This window comes from Rattus rattus, chromosome 7 (genome assembly GCF_011064425.1).
Source record: "Rattus rattus isolate New Zealand chromosome 7, Rrattus_CSIRO_v1, whole genome shotgun sequence".
Classification (NCBI taxonomy): Eukaryota; Metazoa; Chordata; class Mammalia; order Rodentia; family Muridae; genus Rattus; species Rattus rattus.
In genome coordinates, this window is record NC_046160.1 from 87870933 (window position 1) to 87891654 (window position 20722).

General features: G+C 45.3%; 1 protein-coding gene across 1 annotated transcript in view; it reads left to right on the plus strand.

Moving 5' to 3' along the window:
- Prkch (protein kinase C eta) overlaps positions 1–20722 on the plus strand; it is a 198938-nt gene that overhangs the window by 42693 nt on the left and 135523 nt on the right. Inside the window, exon 2 of the mRNA XM_032907939.1 lies at positions 20466–20529. Coding sequence (XP_032763830.1) covers positions 20466–20529 — 64 coding nt within the window. The remainder of the gene's footprint in view (positions 1–20465; positions 20530–20722) is intronic.

Sequence of the window (20722 nt, forward strand, 5' to 3'; positions counted from 1 at the left end):
GGAGAGAGACAGAAAGGTGAAGGCAGTGTGGCTTGTATCTGTGGAGAAGCATAGAATCAGCCAGTAGCCAATGCTCAAAGGACCTATGTCCTCCACCCCAGTCTAAACTGTCCAGATGTCAGTGTCTTCAAGGGACATGAGATCCAAAGGATCAGTAGGAGATGCTGCTGCCCCAAAGAGAGAGGCCGAGACCCCATGCATTAGAGGTTAGCTGTGGTGTAACAACCACTGATGTTCACCATGGGTGAGGTCTCATGGCTGAGACCACAGTGCAAGGGGCACACCCAGCTTGGTTCTGCTCTCCTCCACAGATTTCCCTATTTTCGGCACCCAGCATGGTGCCTGGTGTATAATGGTGTCTGATAAATGTTTATTGGATGAATATCGGGATGAATGAGCGTTGATGCCAAGTCCTTAACTCTGGCCTAGTTGAAGGGCCTATGACCGGGAATCATTTTAGAAAGACTATGACTTGTAGATGATGTATGCCCCGCTTGTAAGTTTCTTATAATGACAATAAATACTGTCTTCCCGGATAGACAATGGGCCCTTGACCTGGGATGCTTAGAAGAGCTTCCATGTGTGCGTGTGTGTGTATGTGTGTGTGGGTGTATCTTTTGAAATGGTATGTGAAGTCCGGATTGCCTAGGAAGAAAAGTCAGATGAAAAGTATTACATTGGTTGGGCTCAGTCCTTCCATGCTGCCTGGGGCTACTGAGCAGGACAGCGATCTCTAAGGCAATTTCCGGTGCAGATTTCGGACCCTGGCAGCCCACCCCTTAGCCTTTCCTTACTCATTACCAGTGTTTCCTCTAGAGAGACACACAGGATCCTAAGCTGGTCTGGCCTTTGAGCCTGTGTGTTCTCGGCAAGCGAGGCCTGCTCTGTGATGTCTGTGGGATCCTGTCTCATGCCCGACACGGGCACACTTCTCCCGGCTGAACTGTAAGAAAAGTGAGGGAGGTCAGAGCTGCCTGCACTTTACTGTGGTTCGGCAGACTCTGACGCTTAAGGTTAGAGGAACAACTAGGCCAAGGGTCAGAGGGCTTAGGGAGATGAGTCCTCTGGCACCTATACTCTACTGTGGGTGTTTCTCTTCCGTAAAGCTGGGCCCCTGCTAATTACATCCTCTTACTGGACTGTGGAGCTAAAACTGCAAAGCTCCTGTGGAAGGCTTTGTGCCGATTTTTATCATTTTTTTCTTTTTTTAAATTTAAGACAGGAAGATGTCTGATTATCACTGGTAATTTTCCTTCAACAAAAACAAATTCATGGAAACGTTTTTACAGTTTTTGAAAAATGACATTCTGTATTCGCCTGTAGGCACTTGCTGTCCAAGTGGTGGCACGTATTTACCCATTATCCTGGAAATGTTCCGAAGCAGGTCTGATATGTGACCCTGGGAGACATGGATCACACAGCCTGCCCCTTTCTTTACTCGCCCCAGCTGTCTGCCGGACCCCAAGTTTTCAGGCTTGGTAGATCAGCTTTGTCCTCATTGTACCCTGGGGAACACCCCTGGGCTGGAGTGTTGGGGTGTTTCTGAACAGGTGTGTAAGGTACAAGGTGTGTGAAGACACAGCAAGGCAGGGATCTTCAGACACAGGCAGCGCCATGACTGTCACCTGCAGGGTCTGTTACATAGTGGGTGGGTTGCAGGAGGTGACAGTGCTGCTGGCCTTGAAAGCGTACATTGAGAACCACCGCACTAGAAACACCTTCCTTGACTGAAAGGGCCCTGGAAATATTTCTTCTGAGAAACAGGTGTGGTGTCGTCATGATTGACATAAATTATGTTGCTAACTCCAGTCCCCTCCCCCTTTGCTTCAGAACTCAGAAATCACATCTGTGGCTCGACTTTTAACACCACTTACACTGTGTGTGTTTTAACATGTTCTCCTGTTTCATTTCCCCCATTCTGATTTCGACAAGTTTATTATAATTTTATTACGTATACTCCTGGATGTTGAGTCTGTTTTGTGGAATTTAGTAACTAATAATAAATACTACTTCAGACAGTGTTCGTTTCCAGAGCATTTGGGTTTTACATTAACACTAAACCCTTGAATGTTTTGGACTGTTGGAATAACTATGGGCAACGGTTTCCTCAGAAGTAAGATTATTAATAGCAAGCAGTTAGTGAAAGAATGGAAAAGGAAAAACTGTGAAGAGAGATAAACCTCTTAGAGGCATAGAACTTATTTTGAAAAGTCACATAGATATATGATCTACATACAGAAAAGCATATTTCTCCATATATATATATGTATATATACATACATGTACACACACACACATATATATATGTATATATATATCTCCATGGATATATATATCCCCTTCCCAGAATGGAAAATTCTCTAAGATTTGAAGTGTTTTGAATGCTAACATGATTCCACAAGTTGAAAGGACCCCACCTGACTTCATGTGATGGGTCATAGTTGAAATACTGGTGTGCTCAAATTTTTGTACAGAATTATCTCCAGGCTGTATGTTTCAAGGTATGTCTGGAGCATAAATGAAATTTATGTTTAGACTTGGGTCCCTGACCCAAAACATCTCATTAAGTGTATGCAGATATCCCAATTTCTAAAAAACCCTGCTGGCATTTAAGAGTACTCTTGGTCCTCAGCCTTTCTGAGTGGAGATATCTGACCTCATATTTTGCTGAACATAATTTCAAGACAGCCATATATGTACCAGGGACCATCTTTGACTGATGATGGCAAAGGGAGGGAGGGGGCGGTAGTAACATGAAGAAACTAGCCACAGTGCTTGCCAAACTCGGCAGGCATGGGAGTCACCTGAGGAGTTTGTTAACTGAGATGCTGGTTTCTGAGGCTTGATGTGTGTGGGGGCCAAGATGAGGTGAGGGGTGTGTGTTGGGGGGTCCTCATCCTTACTCTCTCCCAGGAGGATCTGGCCCTTGGCAGCTGTGCTGGCAAAGTTTGGGCCTTCCTTAATTCTAAGCACTGGGGACAAGAATAAAAGGCTGGGGCTGTGTTAGAAACTTTCTTGTTCAGCTTTTTCCACCGAGTTTGCAGAAATCAAATAGTGTAATGTGTATGGTGTCATCCATATTACTCAGCCTTAGCTGCAAAAAGTTGCTCATGGTGTTGGATATTCCTTGGCAGTTTGTAGCTGGGCTTTTGACTCCCGTATCCCTCGGCCCCGCCCCCACCCCTGCCCACCCCCACCCCCGTCCGCCCTGCTTCGCTTCTCCCTTCCCCCACCTCCCCTCCGTCGTGTGTCTTGCCCTTTCTTCTGTTTCAGCGTAGGGAGGGCACTTCACCAGTCTTATCTGAGAACAATTCTCAGAAAGAAGTTTATTTTGAAAAATGTGTTGGACTCTCCCTGAGGCCGTCTCTCCTCAGGACTGAGAAGTAGTTCCCGTGACCTTTGCACCTTTGCTGGGCCTGGGATGCTGACACCTGGGCAGCTGTGGGAAGTTGGGCAGGAACGCGAGCTGTGCGCCCTGTACAGCCTGGGAGGGTCCCGTTTCCCTTTGAATTCCTGTCTCTGGCTTTCTTTTCACACAGCTGGTGATGGAGTCAGATCCAATGTGTAGTAATTGATAAGTGACTGAGAGTTACGTCCCTCTGAGATTTACTTGGGTGTAGAACTCTGTGGGGACAGTTTTCCTTCAGGAGTCACATTTCTTGCATAAATGCGCATTTTTAGAATAGATTTGCAATTACAGAACAGTTGGGAAGGTCACACAGAGTTCCACATCCTTGCCCTGTTTCCTCAAGGACTAGCGTCTTCTGTGGTGTGCTCCACAGTCTGTGGACCATTAATGGCTCTTGCACTAAGTAAACTCCATAGCTTCTCCACTTCCTTACATTTTACTTTAATGTCTTATTTCTGTGTCAGAATCCCCCCAGGATACTGCAGCTTCTCAGACTTTCCTTGGTTTGGGTTTGCTTCCCAACTTGGGAAATACTAGCCAGGCATTTTGTACAATGACCTGATTTGGTTTGTCTGGTGTTTCTTTTGGATCTAGGGTTTGGGGAGGAAGACTGCAGGTTCTGAGTGACAGATCTGATGACGTCACAATGTGCTAATTAATGTATTGCCCTGTACATACACGCACACACATATGGTGAATGTACACAGGTCACAACTGATGGGACTCTTGCTCCCCTGGCTGAGGTGATGTTTGTCAGGCATTTCTTACAGTTATCCCCCTCCCTGCCCCCTCATCTATAGTGTAGTCTTTGAAAGGAAGTCACCATACTCAGCCCACACTTATGCTGTGGAAATTATGCTTCACTTCCTTGAGGGGGTGTTTAGAAATGTTATTTAGAATTCTAATCTTGTTTCCTTATTTATACACTCTGCATGTGTGTGTGTGTGTGTGTGTGTGTGTGTGTGTGTGTGTGTGTGTGTGTGTGTATACACATGCATGTGGAACTTAAAGATTGGTTTAACACGTCTTCCTCCGTGCACCTTGTATATTGAGGCAGACCTCTCCTTACACTCCAAGCTCGCCGATTCATACAGTCTACCTGGCTAGCTGGCTCCAGGGAACCCCGTCTTTGGCTCTTGAATGCTGGGATTACAGGTGTGCTCAAAGCCCTCCTGGCATTTTTGTGGGTGCTAAGGATCTGAACTCCTCATGCTTGCCAGGCAAGTGTTTTACCCAGCAAGCCATCTCTCCAGCCCGCATTCAGCCATCTGTATCATTAGAGACTGAGTTTTACACGTTGCCGGTGTTGGCCTGGGGGCTTGCCCAGCCAGCTTCCTTAGTGACATGTCCATCATCGCTGTGGGAGTGTTGTTTTTTAAGCCCTTGATTATTTTCTCTGCTTTCATCTTTGTGTGGCGAGGAAGTCAGGTCATCAGATGCTTCAAGTTGACTTATTTTTGCTCCATCATAATCATCCATTTCTTTTATTGGAGAGTGGCTTTAGAAATCAGATTCGGTCTGGGCAGTGGTGGGACACTGCACTTGGGAGGCAGAGGCAGACAGATCTCTATGAGTTCAAGGCCAGCCTAGTGTAGAGTGAGTTCCAGGACAGCTGGGGTTACACAAAGAAACCCTGTTTCAAAACAAATAATAAACAGACAAACCAAAAAGGAAGAAAGAAAGAAAGAAAGAAAAGAAAGAAAGAAAGAAAGAAAGAAAGAAAGAAAGAAAGAAAGAAAGAAAGAAAGAAAGAAAGAGAGGAAGAAAGGGAGAAGAAATCAAGTTCAGGATGCTAAGTGTCCTATGGTTATTGAAGGATCCGTAACAGACTAAGGGAATTGATGTCTCCTAACCCCCACAAATGTGCTTATCTATTGAGAATTCCTGTGTGTGTCCATCTGCATGGATCTGTGCTCAATGTGAGTTCATACAGATGTCTCTGACTCTAGTGTGGTGCCTCATGGATCCTTCTAGCCTTTGGCCCTTGTCTCTCATTACCCCTCATTCGCTCACTTCTAAAATTGCTAAGAAGTATTTCCCAAGAAAGAACTCATCGGCTATTGTTCAGAACTTGCATTAAGTTCCTCTTGGTTTCACTCTGAGTCTCCACATTGTCCAAAAGTTGCTTAGGCCAGGCTGGCCCTCCTCCCTTGCTTCAGTGATGCTATTCATACATTTTAGTAATTGGTTTTCATTTGGTTTCTGCCTTCTGTGTTCTACCCAAGGACTCTTGATGTCCTGAATTTAATTATAAAAAAAAATTGTGTGTGTGCATGTGTGTGGTGTATGTGTATGTGTATGTGTGTGTGTGCATGTATGTATATATGTGTGTGTGTGTGTGTGTGTGTGTGTGTGTGTGCATGCATGTATATATGTGTTTGTGTGGTGTGTGTGTGCATGCCCGCGTGTGTGTATGTATATATGTGTGTGTGTGCATGTATGTATATATATGTGTGTGTGTGTGTGTGCATGTATGTATATATGTGTGTGTGTGTGGTGTGTATGTGTGTGTATGTGTGTGTGCATGTATGTATATATGTGTGTGTGTGGTGTGTATGTGTGTGTATGTGGGTGTGCATGTATGTATATATGTGTGTGTGTGGTGTGTATGTGTGTGTGTGGGTGTGTATGTATGTATGTATGTATGTATGTATGTATGTATGTATGTATTTGTTATGTCTCTTCCATGGCGCTCACATGGAGGCCAGAGTCATGAGGAGTTAGCTGTCTTGTTCCACCTTTATGGAGGTGCTGGGGAATCAAGTCAGGCCATCAGGCTTGTGTAGAAAGCATTTTTACTCACTGACTCCTCTCACAGGCCTTCCCAGAATTAATTTTAATTGACCACACTTCATCTCATGGTGTTGTAAAGTTGTACAGATTTTGACCAGTTTTAGCACTAGCTATATCAATGCAGGTCGAAGTCGATATTAAGAAGTAAATAAACGAGACCGGGAAACTTAATGAAACTTCCTATGTGACAAACATTAGATGACAAGATTTATTAAAAAGTCACAGACATGTTTGGGTTCCATGGCAGGGTGGCAGGGAGGGTAGCAAGGTCTTACAATCCAAACTAGTTCAACCTGCCACCAACCTACTAAGTCACTCACTTGTGGATGACTGTGCCTCATCATGGTACACCATTCTGAAGGTGGCTGTAAAGATAAGAGAAAGAATCATGTGTGACGCATCTTGTGACCCACGGGAGACACAGAACCCTTCAGACACCTTTCTTTCTCTCGTGCAGGGCCTGCTCTCTCCCATTTGCTCGTGGTCCCTGAGCCATTGTTCTTTAAAGTGTAAAATCTGTTGTTGGAGTCAACTGTTTTGCAGTTTGGCTGTCCCGTCATGACTCTTACAGCTTTCTCCCTTCAGCCTGACTGAGTTTTAAGTTTCAAGCCTCATTTCTCTCTCTCTGCCAAGCATTTCTGCTGGAACATCCTCCTAATACAGACAGAATATTTGAAAACCAGAGTCACCCCAAACTAGCTCCCCTTCTAGAATCCTCCAGGTAAACCTTTTAACCCTTCAGATGCTGGAGCCCTTTCAAGCCTCCTGCCCTCGGCCATCCAGTTCTCTCTTGGCTTTCCTTTCCGCACACTCTGGTCTCCTACAGTCCCATCTGTGCCCTCCTCCCCGCCCCCTGCCCCAGGCTCACCCTCTAAACTATTGCTTAAATATTCTTGCTAATTTCTTTTTTAAAACTGACTTTTCAGCTCTTAACCCGGTGTCAAAAACCTTTAACCCAGCACTTCTAAATTTATCTTCTGACATCATTAAACTGCACAGTTTAGTATTCCTTGCTGCATAGAGAAACCTCTCCCCCAAGGCCTGCAGGAGCTGAGGTAGGTATGATGAATGAAGTCTACCTTTTGCCTCCACTTCCCACGTCTAAGTCCCTTCAAAGTCATCCTCTTTCTTCGCTGTCACACTGGGTGGCTGGCTCCCTCTATTGAACTTTCTCCAAGGTTGCCCAGTGCAGACTTTCCCACCTTTTAAGTGGCTTCTCCTCCGGGTCTCTCTTCCTCCTCTCCGGGTCTGTTTTCCCTTCCTTTCCTGTCACCCCTCCTGAGGGGTTTTATGCATGTAAGCAATTACCATTTCCCAAATAGTCACCCAGCCTTATCTTCACTCCACATTTCGCCTTTATTTCTAACTTACCAGTTGTTTCTATTTCAGGAGTTCTGTGTCTAAACTTAGACTCATTTCCTTCCCTCTGAAACCTGCTCTTTCCCTCAGAGCTCCCCTGTGATTAATGGGAACGGAGTTCCCAAAGGGTTGTGTGTTGTTGTTTGTTTGTTTGTTTCTTTAAATTTTTTGTTTGTTTTCTTTAAAAGACAGAAGGCAAGTGTTTCTGGCTTTGTGGACCCAACCATCTTTGTCATAACTATAGTCATGTGCTACCGGATGATGGGATCTGTCCTGAGAAATATGTGTTGTGCATTTTTGTGGTAGAAGGTCATAAAGGGCAGTTACACAGAGCTAGGTGGTGAGGCTCATCGCTGAGCCTGTCCTGATGCCGTCAGGAGACCTGAGAACAGGCAAGTCGTGTAGCAATGGCAACATGGCACGCTGTCTTACAGCGAGGTTGTTTTTGGTAAGTAGGACTATATTTCCAAATAACGACAAGCGTGCTGTAGAGATCCACGGTCCAGTACTCATCGTCTGTTATCGAGCTTTATGTGTAGGACGTAATTGCAAGTGCGACACTCTCATAATCTTGAGAGCACAGTGGGGTTGCTTACCTCAGCGCCGCCACAGACCCATAATTCCACATGCAGAGACCTCACCATCCCTAAGATAGAACTGACTGATAGGAACTCTTAGCTTCGATGTTATCTGACAGGGCCACTGTCATAGCTGCAGTCTGTCCCTGGAGAATTGTCCTTGTGGGGTACCTGACTATCATGAGGGCTCTTTCTAGATAATCTGAGACCAACAAAGGCATGACTGTGTTTCAATAAAACTTTACAAAAATAATTGGCAGCACGTTGACATTGGCTCTGGGCTACTGTTTACTGACTTTTTGTCTGGGTCTCTCAACCTAAGGCACATCCCTTTGGCCTTTTTCTTTCTTTGTTCTCATCGGATGGTTTTCATTAATTGGACTATTCCAAAAATCATCCGTATTTCTAGACTATAAAGTGCTATTCCCTAGTTTAGTAGATAACCTGCCGCTTTGCCCAGTGGTCTCCGTCATTTTATCTGGTGCTGAACCCCTGGTTTCTCCTTGCCCTTCATCCGGAGATGACATCACCTGGATGCATTTGTCCCGCTGTTTCTGTTTCTTTTCTGTGAACGCTCTCCCACTCTGCTGCACTCGCTCATGTTGGTGCTGTCTTCTCACCACAGGCTGCTGGCTCAGAGCAGTCTCACCTTCCACTCATAATGCAGTCTTTGGGTCTCAGTGTAGGTGCAACTTCTCAGGGAGAGCATTCTGGTGGCCCAGTGCTTGTTCTGAGCAGCGCTTGTCACGCAGATGCCACTTGCTCAGTTGTGATCTGTGTGCTGTCATCCCCTCCCTGTCACCCAAGCTTCCAGAGTGGCTTAGGATAGCCCAGTGGATACTCAGTCAACAGAGGCGGTTAAACTCTTTCTTCTAGCCCTGTTCATTCCCCTGGGGCCACGTCTGTGTCTGAGGGTGGGATGCATAAGGATGATGCTGTGACTTTGTCGATTAAAGCCTCCCAGTATGTCCTGTCACCCCAGAGTCAGGGACAGTCTCTAGCATGCCAGCAGGCCATATTGGTCCTCAGCCCTATTTCTGACCTCACCTGAACAGCCCACATTTAACCATGAGTCATCCCGACCACTGCACCGTTCCTGCCTGCTCTTACCCGGCCACCTTACTCACAGCTGGCAGAATCGCTAGGCGTGGTCCCATTTGTTGTCGGGTTTTCATCTCGTCCTCTAGAAGATCAAAGGGAGTAAAGGTGTCATAAAATAGCCATTGCGAGAGATGCTTGGGTTTGATGCCACTCGTAATGTACCTCGGATGAAGTCTTCCAGAGATAGCGCAGGAGTGAGTCATTAACTAGACAGGTGTGTAAAGCACCTTGAAATGCTTAAGAGTTTTCTCTGTACGGTTCGTACTTAGAACTCGCTTGACTTTGCTGGGGGCCTTCACCTTCTTCCTCCACTACAAATGGATAATGGGACTCAACAGTGTAGAATAATTCTGGGATTATTCATATCAATTTAAAATACCTCAGATTAAACTGTCAGAGTGGGCCAGGGCACAGAGGAATACTTATTTCACTGTAACGAAGATACTTTTGTTCTGCAAATGCATCTTAACTAGATTCTTCCTAGTCTAATAGTTCTTCTTTCCTGTAGCAAGTCCCATAAAGTAAAGCAAAAAAGAGGTCCAATCCTGACCTCATAAAGGTGGTTAATAAAAGAGGGGTACACTGTGAGTCCCTAGCACAGGAGGAGGAGGCCTGGGTACAGTCCCTCTTCCACCAGGGTCACAGAGACACCTTCTCTCTCATCCCATTTGGGAAGGCCCCACCCAGCAGGCAGGAGAAGCGATGGATGGGCTCCTGCAGACGTGCTCTTTGTAGGGATCTGCAGTTTGGAGAGTGCATCAAGCAAGTGGGGTTCCCCTCTCCCACCTCAGCATCTGCTCTGGGGTGAGCTCTTGGGGTGGCTAACTGGAGCAGAACATCACCCTGACACTCTTTCTGGTTTTAGGAGTGGAGAGGGCGTTCTTATAACTTGGCCCAGTCTCTGGTGCTTCGTCCTAATCAGTGACTGTCCAGGTACCGTTACTGGGGATCGCGTGTCAGCTCCACATGTGGCACGTCCAGGACGAGTCCCTCCAGCAGAAAGTTTCAGAGGGAAAAGGGGGCAGACAAGGCAAACACTATGAGCCTACGCACGTCTGTTTTCTCTGTGGTGCTCAGACTCAGTTTTATGAGCTGAAAGCACACGGAGGCCCATGGCTGAAAAGCTACTAGAAAACAATGGCTGTAAAACTCTGACCGGTTTAAAATGGAAGAAAACACACGGTACCTGGACTAACCACGTCTCAGGAATCCCAGCAGGGCTTTTCCTTCTTCCCAGCTCATGCTCCCATCCGGAGCCCCAGAACAGGGTTGTCAGGTTGATCACACTTGCACTGTTCTTGGCATTGAGGACTCAAGACCCGAGTGGGAAGAGGGTGACAAGCACCGTCAGGTGATGATGACATAAATCTTGCTAGGACTTCCAGGGAGCCGGTGACATAGCGACCTCATGTGCAGGCTGGCATTGGGTTGAGCAGGCATGTAGACCTGTGGGCACCGTGCTAGAGGAACATGGAAAGAGGCTGGTAAGACAGAAACAGGGGATCTTCCCAGAACTGAAATCTTGACTGGGCCTTCCACGCTTGTATGACCTCATTAAGAAACCTCACTGTGACTCCATCTTTCCATCTGTTTAATGGGCATGGTGGTGCTTAGCCTGCAGATAGTAAAGGTGAGACATAATGATGGGCAGGAATTTAGTAGGGGCTCCTTGGCGGAGGTCAAGAGGAAGTTGTCCTGTTTTATTACAGAATGCAGGTGCCCATCTCCTTATGGGTCACTGATAGAATTCTGTAGACCTGCACGGTCATCATAAGGTTGATAGCTTCATCTTCGAAGAATGATCACACACACACACACACACACACACACACACACACACACACACACTTACTTTATCAGGTACTCAGGTTCCTCTGTCTTTAAGTGCAAGACCCTGGAAAGCAACAGAAAAGGGTAACCTGTAATTTAAGGTGCATGGGCCTTTTTCTCATAGATGTTTCCCGTGCAGCCTACAGGCACCCTACACCTTCTGCTCAATTCAAAGCCGTTTGCCTTTTAACATGCCGCATTCCTCTGCTTACTTCAGGCCCAGATGAATATCGCGGAGATGTCGGTTTCCTGCCTGTGATCAATTCTAATGCCTTTTGTGAAAGGAAATGATTATAGGTTATTATCAGTAAATTAAATGAGTATTTCCCCTGAGTCGTGTGCACAGGCTTTTATTAAAGCCTGCTTAGAATCATGGAACATTAGTGCTGGGCGAAGGGCTCTGAGAAAACACCTTGGGGAGGTGGAACCAGCGGTCTGCAAAGTGACATCATTGTGACACAGACGTGGGCTGGCATGCTGCTGAGTGTACTTACAAAGCGGTGGGATGGATACCCTAATGTGTGACACACTGTTTTTGTTATTTGTGTGTGTGTGTGTGTGTGTGTGTGTGTGTGTGTGTGTGTGTGTGTGTGTGCGCACGTGCACGCACACGTAGAGGTGAGAAGATAGCTTGCAAAAGTTAGTGCTTTCCTTCCACCATGTGGATCCCGGGATCCGATTCCTATGGTTAGGTTTGGTCATGAGCCTTTACCTGCTAGGCCATCTCGCTGGCCCTGTTACTTTATTTATTTTTTTTAAAACAAAGCTCTGAATTTTGTCCTGCAATAAAGATTATTATCCTATTTTATAGGTGAGGTCAAGTGGCCTTTCTTTTGATCTCATTACACCCAATCAATCAATATTTGTTGAGTAGATACTTGGTACAAGGAATTTTGCTGAGCTTCTGGGAGAACAGAACAGAGTGTGTAATACAAACAATTTAAGCTTATCTTCGACTAGCTTACAAATAAACGCGATTTAGACAGCGATCAAGGTGGAGGAGAGGCCCCAGACCCAGATTTTAAATATTAAATACTACATAAGTGTCAGGAGCTCCCTGGATGGAACCTGATGACTGATTGCAAGTGCTGAGATACCGATGTATGAAGACTCAGTATTACTCAAGAGTATGAATGGGTGTTAAGATAGCAGTTGAGATCGGATTTTAGGATCAGTGGGATTAGAGTGGATGTCAGGGTCTCTGTGGGAACCCGACAGCTGGTCTTTCCCCTGCCTTTGGGCTGTTCCCTCCTCCACAGGTGTGCCTGGTGGGCCGTCCCACTTACAGCCCTACTCTGGGTAATTCTGAGCATCCGGTAAAGGCCCCATGCTGGGAGGCTTGCTGGGAAGGTGTGAATGGATGGATGATAAGGAGGTTCCCAAGTCTCACACAGCGGGAGGACAGGTGTGGCTGTGGACTGAATGGAAGGGACTTGAAGAGTAGGTTCGCAGGATGGAATTTGCAAGGAGTTTGGGAAGGTTAGTGGGAGGCTATCCAAGGAGAGTGTGATTCTTGACAGCCTGTAGAGGAAGGTGCTTATTCTGAAGGTCCCGGGAAGGTGGGGGACGGGGTGGGGGATGAGAGTGGCACTTTGGAAAGTGTCCTTGGAGAGCAGGTGTACACATTCTATACTTTCTTGTGTGTGTTGGGAAGGCTGCTCTCATCTGGGAGACTGGAAACAGGATGCTCTACTGCTGCCGAGGAAGACAGATTCTCAGGCTGTAGTGGCTTCAGGATATTTAGTCTCAGAAGCTACAAGAAGGGATGATTCTGTGTTTCGCTGGAAACTGAGCATAGAATCAGAGCCGTTAAAGTTCTCAGAGATCTGGGTGTGGTAGTGCACACTTTTAATCCCAGCACCAAGGAGGCAGAGGCAGGTGGATCTCTGAGTGTAAGGCCAGCCTTGTCTACAAAGTGAGTTCCAGGACAGCCAGGGCTACACCAAGGAACTCTCATCTGAGGTCTGAGAGATCACTTAACTCATAGTGGTGGTTCAAGGTCTGACTGTGTCAGAGTTTTGAAAAGCACCAGACCCCCCATCTCCCATTTTCCCCAGCTAGTTCAGTCTGCAGAGTGTTGGTACGGTCTGGGGGTCTGTGTACTTAATACTTCTCTCTCTGTCTCTGGCACAGAGATGTTAAATGGCTTGCCTGGAGACACAGACTAGAGAAGATATATCTAGCTCTCGAGCCCCAGAAGTCTCTTCTGGCATTGCTGCTAAACAGATTCAGAAGATAAGTTTGGGTGGAGAGGTGAGGTATTTGAGCAATATGCATTTCTGAGGTTACAACCTCATGAGCTTCCTTCTTCTTGATTCTTCAGATTACTATGGAGATACATAATGGGACTCCTTCAGCTGCAAGGCACTCTACCCAAGAGCTGTTACACACTAGGTACTAAGTCAACCTTCAGTGACTTAAAGTGCTATACAGTAGGTACAGAAAATAAAGAGGTCAGAGGTCAGAGGTCAGAGGGTAGAAAGCACACAGATGGACACTTTGTGATAGGTACAAAATAAAAGAAGGATCAAAACAAAGACTCTTTGGAGGGGTCTGTTGGTTAGGGAAAGGATGAAGACATGTTACCTCCCTCAAGTAAGCAGCTTTTTAAGCTGACGTATATTGATGCTTGTTGTGGTAATAATGGGGGTTTCTACCCCACCTTACATCATTTAGTTCCCATATAAAAGCCACAAATCTTTATGTTTATAATACGCCTTAAAGCACTAGAGCTGGGCAAATATCAACCCTCTCTGCTATTTTGTCACTTCCCTGTCAATAACCCCAAGATATGACTTGCTGTGTTCTACCTGGGCCACTCTTACTCAGCTGGCCAGCCCTCAGGGCCAGTTCTCATGATCCCTTATTCCATGTTGTCTTCCTCTCTCCGCTTTCTCTCTCCTCCTCACGGTCCTGCCTCAGACCCCAAGTCCAGGAACTGAAGCCCGGCCTACCTACCTCTCTTCTGCCCAGTTGTACTCTGTAGGCCAACAATTTTATTCAACCAATAATTTAAAATTAAGGAACAAGGTTATGTAGCATCACTTGGTGTAAGTGAGGATTTCCTTATTCCTAGAAGCAACCAGACCTTGGGGGCCAGTATTTAGCATTACAGTGCATTGTAACAGACCAAACCTGAACAGATGCTACTGTTATATTTAAAAGTGAAGACGCCGACGTGGGTCTAAGACTTAAGTCCCCAGAGGGCTAGAGGAACACAGAAGGGGGAATGCTTCAGGACTGTTGTCTGGGCAGAGGTTTTGTAGATGACTCAAAATCACAGCCCAAAAAAGTGGAAATTAACAAGCAGGCTTACACCAAACTGAAAAGCCACTGAATTGCCAAGGGAACAGCAGAGTGAAGAGGGTCCCTAGACTAGGAGATGAGTTGTATAAACTGTTCATCCAACAAGAGGTATGTTCTAGAATTTATAAGAAACCCAAAGAATTTATCTAAATCTAAAAAGGGCCCACGACCTGTATGGGTTTTTTATTTTTTCTCAAAGAAAGCTGTGTGAATGGCCAGAATGCAAAGTGGTGCTACAGGGGATGTGCGACCTCATAGACTTCCTTCTTTGTAATTCTTCAGATCCCTGTGGAGGTACAGAGTGGGGCTTCTTCAGCTGCACGACCTCTACCCAAGAGTCCCACTCACAGGAAGGGATTATTATAGCCACAGTCGAACACCACCTCTCTACAGTAAGAATAGTTACGATAAAAAAAAATCTAGTGAGAGTGTGAAGAAGAGGGAGCTTTCTGTTGTTACACGTTTTCTTAGTCTGAATGTTCTGTATGAATGGAATCGTTACAGATGTGCGGTCTTTTGTGATGAGTTTCTTGCTTTCATGATGCACTCTACTACTGACAGTTCATGTCTGGCCTCTGTCAACGGACTTTTAGCCATTTTTACTATTGTCTGAGGATGTCTTTTAAAAAAAAATTAAAAGGACTACATGCCTTTCACACTTCTAACCCTTTAATGTTTACATCCCATTCCTTGATTATGGCCTAGATTCTTTGGTATAGCACACAACCACGAATACTATGTCTTTTCCCAGCTTTCAGTCTTGGCTAGCTCACTACACCAAACACACACAATTTCAACCATCCTTTAAAAATTCTAGTCCATTCTTTTCAACAAATAGTACTGTGGCACCTGAATATGTAGCATTGGACTCCTTCATCTGAAGTTGTGCAAATACTTATTTACAATGGACCAAGACCTAAATGTAAATGATAAAATCATAAAACTCATTTCAGTAATGACCTGCACAGCAAGATAGGACCACATTGATACAAAAATACATGAATGTTATGGGAACAATCAGTCTTTTTTTAAAATTGGACTTAGGGCCTTCTTCAAGAAATGGAACTCATATTTGCCATTATCAATGAAGCCAATAATCGATGGCTAGATGGATCATGGGCTTTAAGAGAGAACCTACCATTATTATCCTGCTAGATGGACATGGCCATAAAATGACTCCCAGTGATTCATTGATATAACAATAGATCAGAATTAACCCTCAACTGAGAACTTTATTCCTGCTGTTGATGGCCTATCATAAAATATTATTCATTAGTAGATCAGAGAATGAGAGATGGGAGGGGAAAAAGCTATAGGGGAGCTCCAGAAGGTAGACTTCATGGTGAAGGATGTTGGTTTTTCCTGTGGGCTGCTGGATAAATGACTGGGTAAGGAATGGATGAAAGTGGACACTGAAATGCAAATGTTCCCAGAAAGGCATCCACAGGTTTGCATCCTGTGTTGTGACGCAGGAACTAAATCTGGTACTGCCTCTCATCTTCAGCCGACCTCTTATTAGAGGTGCGTTATCCCCGAAGTTTAACATCTCAGGAATTCATGGGTCTGGATCTTCCAATGGAATGAAAAGAGGATTGAAGAATAGCAAGATAGGTAAGTAGGTAGGTAGGCAGATAGATAGATTAGATAGATAGATAGATAGATAGATAGATAGATAGATAGATAGATTGTAGATGGACAGGTAGATGTAGATGACAGATGGACAGAGACAAAGAGTAACAGAGAGCACGAGCGAGTGTGTTCTAGGAGCTTGAGAAAGCTAGAGGAGAGTGGAGAGGCCATGAAAGAGGGATGTCCAGCAGCAGTGGTCTGAGGGGCGGTGGGGAAGGAAACTGCCAATAAAGGTTAAATGCTACAAAGAAATCGGCTGCGATGAGCACACTTGCCTTTGGGATAAAAGTGGACCATGAGACTTGACAGAAGGATGAGATGAGTCTACAAGAGCTATTTCAGTGAGGAGATCGCATACACAAGGGATGCATAAGTTAAATTTTTGATTTATTCTCTCTTTATTATTATATGAGTCAGAGTGTTGTGTATGAGTGGTAGAAAATCCTACTCAATGTGGCTGAATCATGCAAGAGGAGTTTATGAAATTGAATAGCTGAATGCTCGAGGCTAGAGCATGACAGGGGCTACAGGTTGAAATGATATCATAAAATCTTGGTCTTTTCTGTCTCTCCAGTTCCTCGTCTTCGCCTCATCCTTTAGTTTTGTGTGACATCGGGGGTGCCAGATACTTCAAGTTGACATCCTGGCATGAAGTTAAGCAGAAGGGAGACCTTGCCTCTTTCTTGCAGATCTAAGAATTCCTAGTTGTATCTACTTAAAAATTTATGCTCAAACTTGAACTAGCAGTGACCGAGAGAGTTCCATTGTGCTGATTGCCAAGATACAGGGACAGTGTCAGTTCAGGGCAGATAGATGCATTCGTTACATATTGCTGTGTTGTTTACTTGACAGAGGCACCTTAGAAGGAAGGGGTTATTTTGTTTCACAGTTTGGTACAGTCCATCATGCCGGGGAAGGCAGGGCATCCAGAACTTGAGGCAGCATGTTCCATTGTATCTGCAGTCATGAGGCAGAAAGTGTTAAACATTCATTCTCATCTTGCTTTCTCCTCTTTCTCTGGTCAAGAACATCAGCCAATTGAAAGGTGTTGTCCACATTTACGGCAGCTCTTCCTGCCTCAGTTGACCTTGTCTAGGTATCATTCCTCACAGATGTGCCCATAGGCTTGTTCTCTTTATTGAGTCTCAGTTCCGTTGAATTGATATTGCTAAACATCACAGTCTGTAGGGACTTGTGCTTTGATTAATTAATCCTAGGTCACACATGCAACCTGTAATTTGGGTGGGGTCCTAGCTGAACCATTTGGACCAAAGATCAAAAGCTGCTCTAGGTGTTGCAGTTTGTATCATGATCTAGAGCGACAGTTTCTATTAAAACTGTGGTGGACAGAACTGGAGTCAGTGAGTGGAAATTATTGATCTCCTTACATTTCTGCTCTGAGAGAAAGAGCTTCCTGTGGAGTACCGTAATAAAGCAGGCCTGTTGTTGATGTAGGCAGTCAGCTAGCAATGGGGATATCAAAGCAAACACCAGGAATTAAGTGACAATAGGCCATCTGTCTTCCCAGCTCTATGATCTCTCATTTCTCTGTAACACAGTAAAGAAGGCATCGTTATCTTGCAGAAATGGGAGAAGGATTATAGAAGATAGAGGGGTCAAGGACACCACAAGAAAACCCACAGAAGCAACTAACCTGGGCTCATAGGGTCCCACAGAGACTGAACCACCAACCAGAGAGCCTGCATGGGGCTGACCTACATCCTCTGCACATACAGAACAATTGTGCAGCCTGGTTGTTGTTACACGGGATTCCTCACAGCAGGAGCAGGCACTGTCTCTGAATCTGTTGCCTGCCTTTGGGATCCTTTCCCTACTGGGCTGCCCCTTCTAGCCTCAGTAGGAAGTAATGCTCCGACTTTTACTGCAACTTGATTGGGACCCATGAGAGGTCTACCCTTTTCTGAAAAGAGAGGGAAGAGGAGTGTACAGGAGAATGGGGAAAGGAGGACTGGGAGGCAAGGAGGGAGAGGAAACTGTGGTTGAAAATTAATTTAAAAAGAATGCACCTTAACATTAAAATCCAGTCTACTCTTACATGCATATCAAAATGCAAACAAAAACTTCATGAAATCGGGGCTTGGGGAGATAGCTTAATCAGTAAAGTATCTGGCTCACGAATATGAGGCCCTGAGTTTGGATTCTCAGCACCACATAAAAGTCAGTGTGCATCTGTAGTGGGCAGACAGGTGGGTTCTTAGAGCGCATTGGCCAGGCGTGCGCTCCGTGTCTCAAAAAATAAGGCGGAGAGCAGGAAGGCTCCCCGTATGGTCTCTGACCTACATATCTACTTGGATGCATGTGTGTCCATGTACCCATGTGTATGCACAAAGGAACATGTGTACAAAGGTTTTACAAAACAGTGCTTTTCTTTTTGTTTTTAACAGTGCTTTTCTTTAACACTCATGTTTATATTTTCTGATCTCTTCGATTCTATGTAAAAATCCCCGCAGTATACATTATTCTTTCTTGTTTTCCCATCCCTGTGATTAAGTTCTGACTTACGGTTTGAAACCTCACACTCCGGTCCCCTGTCTTAGCACATCTGCTTCACGTGGACAAAGCCTGAGGATGGGGCTTGAATCTGGCCTCCCATGATGACGATAATGCAGGAGAAAAATGAGGAGGCAAGCCTATTCTATGTGTGCCAGCACCTGATTCTAGGTGGTGTGGTCTCCTAGCATTGTCAGAGAGCTCCTAGCACATTGAGATGCTTTGTGGGCCCTCCAGGCATTGTTGGCGAAGTTCACTTGCTGGTTGTGGGTGTAGGATAGCAGAGGTGGCCTGGCAGTCTGTCTGTCTGCAGGCTGTCAGCAGCTATAGCAGCACTAGCAGCAGTTTGTGCCGTGTGGTTAAGTGTGTGTATGTGTTCTTTGTCAGGCCTCTTTGCTGAAGGCGAGGGAGTGGCTTTTAAAAATAACATCTTTTTGACTTGAAACAAGTCAAGGCAGAGAGAGGAGACAATTAGACACTGACATTCTGTTTAGTCATCTCTCCAGAGAGACTATTTTCAGAACCACTCAATAGATGTTCACAAGTGGTGTCAAGGTAGTTAACATGACATTGTAAGTTAACGTTTGTCACAAGGCCAGCAGGTTGAGTTGAGCATGGGTTGAGTTGAGCATGGGTTGAGTTGAGCAAGGGTTGAGTTGAGCAAGGGTTGAGTTGAGCATGGATTGAGTTGAGTTGAGCATGGGTTGAGTTGAGTTGAGCATGAAAGTGATGTACACGGTGGTAATCTTCCTGGACACAGATTCTGTGCAGAGAAAGGCAGAGTTTAAGGACTGGCTGCCACAGTAAAGAGGCAAAGCCCTCAGAGAGTACAAAGCACGAAGTATTGTGAAAGGTATCTGATTGGAGCATGATATGACAATCGAATATATATGGTAGTAAATTAGAGAAAGACCAATCCACTTTGAGGGGGTCTTTGTTTACTTGTAGGTACAATAAAAGCAGTGGGTAACACTGATAAGTTCCATGATGGAAGCCAAGCCAAAAATGCCTCATGCTGTTCCCCCAAACTCTCAGAGAACAGGGAGGCTCTGGGGGTGGAGGACAGGACATTCCAGTGCCACCTTCAGTAGAGTCAGGCGGGTCCTCTAGCGCAGGGGTCCTCTGGTGTAGCATGCATTTTGCAGCTTTTTAAAAGTCCCCATAGGTCATCGTGCCTATACATAGCTGGATTTACTGTAGGTAAAAGGTCAGTATTTGACCTTTGAGCTGAATCTGAAGAATCTATTTGAGGACATTTATAAATGCATGCATTTAAATCTACAAGCATCTCATGCTGCAGGATTTTGTAATGTGGGTGGACAGAGAGTTCAGCATCCTGTGGGAAGAGGTTAGACTGTCTATGGGAATGCTGCAGTCCCATTCTGGGTACCCTGCTGTGTGAGGGTCTTTAGAGTCCATGCCCTGATCTCTCAGCTGATAGATAGCTTCAATGGCTGTTGAGCAGTCAAGAGTAACTAATCCTTGTCGTGGACTAGACGGGTAGAAAAAGACATGGAGTCTTCGTACAATTTACTCCATGCAACTGGACCTTTGAAGCTGAGTGGGCCTCTTGGTATGTGTTGACATTGTTCCTCCAGCTCAGTCACTTTCCATGCGGCTTAGTTACACAAGTCTCCTGCAAGAGATGCGCATAAGATACGGTGGCTCTAAAGCAAGAAGCAAGTATGTGCCTGCTTTTGCACATCAAGTGAGGTGAAGGAGGAAGAGAAGTCAGTTCAGGAGGAAGGGAGCTCTGAGCACGAAGTTTCTGAGCTTGTTCCTCAAGATTTCACTTCTCCTTTGTCTCTACTGTGCAATGCAAGGTTTGGATTCAGTTTGTGTCACTGTGATTTATGCATTTAGGCCGCCTTGTAAAGAATTATTTAAGAGCCACAAAAAGTAATTCGATATTAAAATATAATGTGCTATTTTTCTCTCTCCCTTTCTAGGTGGATCTGGAGCCTGAGGGGAAAGTGTTCGTGGTAATAACCCTAACAGGGAGCTTCACTGAAGGTAAGAGTGAGTTCTGAGTGGTTTCTGGGGGTGTGTGTGTGTGTGTGTGTGTGTGTGTGTGTGTGTGTGTGAGAGAGAGAGAGAGAGAGAGAGAGAGAGAGAGAGAGAGAGAGAGAGAGAAATGTCTATAGATGGAAATTTTATCAGGAGCCTTTACTGAAAGATGCTTTAAAACCATGGGTGTAACTTGAGC